Source organism: Cupressus sempervirens, chromosome 5 (genome assembly GCF_028749045.1).
Source record: "Cupressus sempervirens isolate cs-2001-9-10 chromosome 5, ASM2874904v1, whole genome shotgun sequence".
In the NCBI taxonomy this organism is placed as follows: Eukaryota; Viridiplantae; Streptophyta; class Pinopsida; order Cupressales; family Cupressaceae; genus Cupressus; species Cupressus sempervirens.
The window spans coordinates 350,497,107-350,502,451 of record NC_143122.1 but is presented as its reverse complement, the minus strand read 5'-3'; the positions used below and the strand labels follow the sequence as shown (position 1 = coordinate 350,502,451).

At 34.2% G+C, this 5,345-nt stretch overlaps 1 protein-coding gene across 1 annotated transcript; it reads left to right on the top strand.

Moving 5' to 3' along the window:
* Positions 1-284: 284 nt before the first annotated feature.
* LOC149556164 (uncharacterized) lies at positions 285-4,526 on the top strand. Its single transcript, XM_089829728.1, has 6 exons — positions 285-504; positions 1,505-2,088; positions 3,047-3,233; positions 3,568-3,632; positions 3,761-3,971; positions 4,170-4,526. Exons 1-6 carry the CDS (start codon positions 409-411, stop codon positions 4,524-4,526), a joined length of 1,500 nt encoding a protein of 499 aa, XP_089685854.1. The 5' UTR covers positions 285-408.
* The last annotated feature ends 819 nt before the right edge of the window (positions 4,527-5,345 follow it).

Here is a 5,345-nt window from a genome sequence, read left to right as displayed (position 1 = left end):
GATTTTTAAAAATGGGCTTGAGTGGTATGACGCAAGGTCAACTGCAACTTTTGGCTTATTCAGATTGGATGGATAGTTTTGGTAGAATAAAAATTTTCAAAAAATTGAAAGACTCGAGAAATTCTTAAAGATTGATTGTATAAAATAGCAGATTCAAAGGCAATGAAACTTGCTGGATACGTAGTTTTGACATGGGGTAAGTCGTATGTCTCAGGTAATTTGAATAGAATATAAATAATACTTCAGAGAACAAGGTTGCACAAGCTTGCTTATTTGATCTGCAAATTTGATATGCAACTAGTTGTAGGAGTTGAGATATTCTTAGGGAATTAGAATACATTCTGCCCACTTTCAGTGCTTAATTGATGGCTGTTTTGTACATGTAAACAGTGATTTCAAGGAGAAACTATGAAGGCTACTCATCATCTGAAGATCAGAGGAGGCATAGGAAGTTTGATGTTTTTGGCAATTACATTGGCCTCACTCTTGCTTCTTAAAGATTGGGTCTGTTCTCCTTCCCAGTTAAAAAACAGAGACTAATATGTCAAAAGCAATATCTTGAGATATTTTGTTTCTAATTCTGGTTTTTCTTGCGTTCATATTTGGGATATACTCTTTGATCCATCATCAAATGATTAAGGGTTCGATAAAAATGGTGCTATGGACAATTGGGCGAAATTAACTTTTAACTGATTTTTTTTCTATTTTGATCGAATGCTCAGGCTTACACAAAAACATCCATATATTTGAAGGGCCATATGAAGATATCAGTTTTTGTTCTTTATTTCTGTTTATGAATTTGACTGCCTGTTTTTTCATACATCCATATTTGGGATCATACTCTCTGAACTATCATCAAAATGATCAGAGAGCTCAGTAGATATGGTGCTACAGACAATTGGGCGAAATTAACTTTGATTGATTTTTTTTCTTATTTGATCAAATGCTCATGTTTAAAGAAAAACCTTCATATATTTGAATGGACAGCGATACAGCGACATTAGTTTTTTACAATCTATAGAAGTTTCTTTTAGTGTTTCCGAATTAAATTTTGTATTTTTTTTCGCATTACTGTTCCAAACCACATAATGATAGAGACCTGCGGAGTAGAAAAGTGATATAGGCATTTGGGCCAAACTGATTCTCATATATTTATTTTCCTATTTGGTCAAAATGCTAGTGTATGCTTTGTTGTCTGCTGAAACTGTTGAAAAGGAAGGATATAAGCTTACAAGTTTTTCACAATCTCTGATAGTTTTTTTTCACACTTTGGATTGGATACAAGGATATCAGTTTTTCACAATCTATAATAGATTTTACTTTAGATTTGACTCTGTTTTCTTGCATCAGTGTTCGAATCACACTCTGTGATGTCATCTTCAGAAGGATAGAGAGCTCACCAGTAGAAAAGCCCATAAGGAAAATTGGGCAAAATTAAGTTTAATTGATTTCTTATTTGACAAATGCTAATGTTTGTTAAATGTTTGATTATTGTTGTATGCAGTCAGATGAGTTATGGAAGGACATTCCAGCCAGAGTATTTCCCAACCAAATGGTAAACTCTTCTTTGTTACACAAAAGACCCAAGACATCAGAGATGCTTGAATGTTCTTCAAATGCTACATGCACTCCTCCTCCTCCACCTCCTTCATGGTTCTTCAACTTCTTGAACAAGTTTGATGGAGAGAAGGTAGAGACAGAATCCTGCCCATTCTATTTCAAATGGATTGTTGCAGACATCTGGCCATGGAAACAGACTGGAATTACATTGCAGATGGTTGAAGAAGCAAAGGCAATGGCGTCATTCAGATTGATGATCGTTGGCGGAAGGTTGTTTGCTGAGATCTACACCAAGTGTTACCAGACCAGGGACTTTTTTACCATTTGGGGGTTTTCTCAGCTGTTGAAATTGTACCCTGGTATGGTTCCTGACTTGGACCTGATGTTCAATTGTGAGGATAAACCACTTGTGACTCGGTTCGATTACAAGAACAATCAGACCAGGAAGAATCCCCCTCCCATGTTTCGCTACTGTGGGCATCCAGATTTTGTTGATATTACATTTCCAGATTGGTCTTATTGGGGATGGTAAGAGATAATTTGGGTTTTCACAAAATCAGATTCTTTTGTTTTATGTTTTTTTAACATTTATTGTGTATGTTTTGTTTTTTGGTTTTTTTTAGTTTTTCTTTTTGTAATTTCAAAATGAATGCCTACTTCTGGAGGGTAGCTGTTCAGAAGCCTACTTGTAAACTGAATCTTGATGATTTTCAGAATTTGCACCATTCTAGTTATATAGATTCCATAAAAGCTAATTTCCCTTACAAAGATATAATTTGCTCATTTTAACCCTTGTTTAGGAGGCAGAGGGAAGGCCTTACACTCAGATTTCCTAGTTCTTTTTCAATATCTTTTTTAATTTAGATTGCAATAAACTGCATAGCCTTTTTATAAACTACAGTGGTACGCTAAAAGTAGACTAGATCTCATGACCTTGTAACTACTGCAAGAAACCTTCATCAAGAAGTGGGTATTGCAGTAAGACTTGTAGGCTGCCTTATACCCCAACCCAACATACCGACCTTAGAATAGCATTTATGCACTTGAAAACACAGAAAGAGGGGTGTTATTATACCAATCTTTGTAGACTGTCATGTTTTAAATAAGCCTCTTGAGTGAGAGGGAGTATTTGTGCAGTTAGAGGAAGCAGTGGGTAGGACTTGTACCAAAACATTAATTTATATATATAAATACATATACACACACACATAATTTTTATTATCAACATTTCAGATAACCCACACTGATTCATAATCAGGATGAAGGAGAGTTCATCATCAGGATGAACTTCTTAATTCTTCTCTCTATCACTCTCCATTCTGATGATGGATCACCGTGTGTCATCTAAAATGTTGAGAATAAAAAATTTGCACACAATCAAACTCCAGAAGACTGTTTGCATTTCTAATAGATTGTGGAAATCTAATTACTTTAATATAAACATATGATATTTTCACTCAGATTTTGGCATATGTATTATTTTCAGGGCTGAGGTTAGGTCAGCGCCATGGGAAATTTTATTGAGGGAAATCCGAAATGGAAGCCAAGAAGTGAAATGGGTTGACAGAAACCCAGTTGCCTATTGGAAAGGAAATCCAACAGTTGCAAAAATCAGAATGGAGCTTATGGAATGCTCCAAGATTCCCAATTGGAATGCTCAGCTTATTGCACAGGTAAATTAGAAATAATCATGAACAGTTTTCTTTTATGGGTAATTTGTGCGTGAGATTTTAAGTTTTTTTCAAACTTCAAAACCCAACCTCAGAGAAGAAACATTTTTTTCACTTGGAGTTGGACTGGAATTTTCTAATTGCAAAGTAATAAGTAAATGGAAACCTCTATATGACCCCTTCAATGCACAAAGTTACTCATGTACCTCATATATACCTTGATAAGTTAAGAGAAAATCACCTTGTAGCACCTTGGATATTGTTATGGATTGAAAACTTTTAAGATTTAAAACATGACATAATTGTCTAATATTTGATTTTGTGGTACGTAATACAGGATTGGAATAAGGAGGTTAGTCAAGGCTTTAAAACTTCCAAACTGTCTGAACAGTGCAAGCACAGGTAACCATTTGGGTTTCACCATTGTATTCTCAAGCCTTGGACATAGTCATGGAGAGTTATATGTAGCACTTCGTGCTTAATATGTAGTGTCTTATAATAAGATCTTGGCATGACAATTTGTGTGACAGATACAAGATATACATTGAAGGTAATGCATGGTCAGTGAGCTTGAAGAATATTTTAGCTTGCAACTCAGCAAGCTTGATAATAAGACCACAATACTATGAATTTTTCCAAAGAGGCCTTGTTCCCCATAAACACTATCTTCCTGTGAGTTCAGAGAAGATGTGTGAATCTGTCAACACTACAGTGAATTGGGGAAACAGCCATACAGAAGAGGTGAGTTTCTAATTATGTGTGCATGACACATCTTCTAATATTGTCTCGGCGCAATACATCTTCCAGTACCATGTGGTTTGGGAGGAGACTGGACCTCATGACCTTATCGAAGCTCTCCCCAATCGAACTATATCCTCAACCCTTGCTTTTTTTCTTTTAATAAACTAAAATAATAACTTTACATTTGGTTTTGTGCAGGCGATGACAGTTGGCAATTCAGGGAGTGATTTCCTGTTGAATGAGCTAAAAATGAAGCATGTTTATGACTATATGCTCCATGTTTTAACACAGTATGCCAAGCTACTGAAATACAAACCATTTGTTACTGAAAACTCCGCGGAGTATTGTTCAGAGGCAATGATGTGCTTTGCTGATGAAGTAGAAAAGCAATACATGAAGGAGACTCTGATCAAAAACAGAAGTCCTTCCCCGCCATGTGATATAGGAGAGATAGATGCCAATATTAGAGAAATTAAAGAATACGCTCAACAGAATAAAGAAACACAATTTAATGTTCAATGGATAGAAGAGAAAGAAACAGCTCAAAACCCTTGAATAGTTCTTCTCAGCTAGTCATTTGGGTGATGATGCACGAGAAGTTTGACTATAAAGTGAAGAATAAGAGGGTGAAATTATATGTATTTTTTATGAGAATTTATATATAAATATTATAAGATTTTTTTAAAAATAATGTATATAGAGCTTTGAGATATATTAGCTTAATATCAAATTTAAGCATAAAAGATCAAACATATAGAGCTTACTATTATTGGTCTTACAGATAGAGCTTATTATTATTATTATTGGTTAATTATTGTAGTATATTACTATTCGTTAATTGTATCTAATATTTAACTTTAAAAACATACAAGACTTAAAGAAATTGATAGATATATAATTTATTATTAAGAATAGACAAAATAACAAGTGGAGTCTATGTGGGAGTGGATGGTAAAAATAGTTACATTCATGAAATTAATATATGTTTTACATTTGTTTTAAGGAGAAATACTTTGAACTTTTACATTGATTAACAAGTGTCATGCATAAGTGAATCTCTCCTTTGTTAGTGTTTATTTATTTGGCATTATAAAAATTTAAGTGTGCACATGAAATAATAAATTTTATGTAAAGTCGCAAACATGTCATGATAATAATGGGATTGATACAAAGGCAACATTAAATATCTAGACATTAGGGATGACTTCACTTGGGTACTATCTAATATTTATGCCCCTAACTCTAACGCTGCTAGATCCAAGTTTTGGAAAAGGTTGACTTTGTGTAAAGAGAAGTTCTAAGATGATACTTGGATGATTATGGGTGGTTTCAACACACATTTACTTGATACTAAGAAACATAATGGCCCTTAGG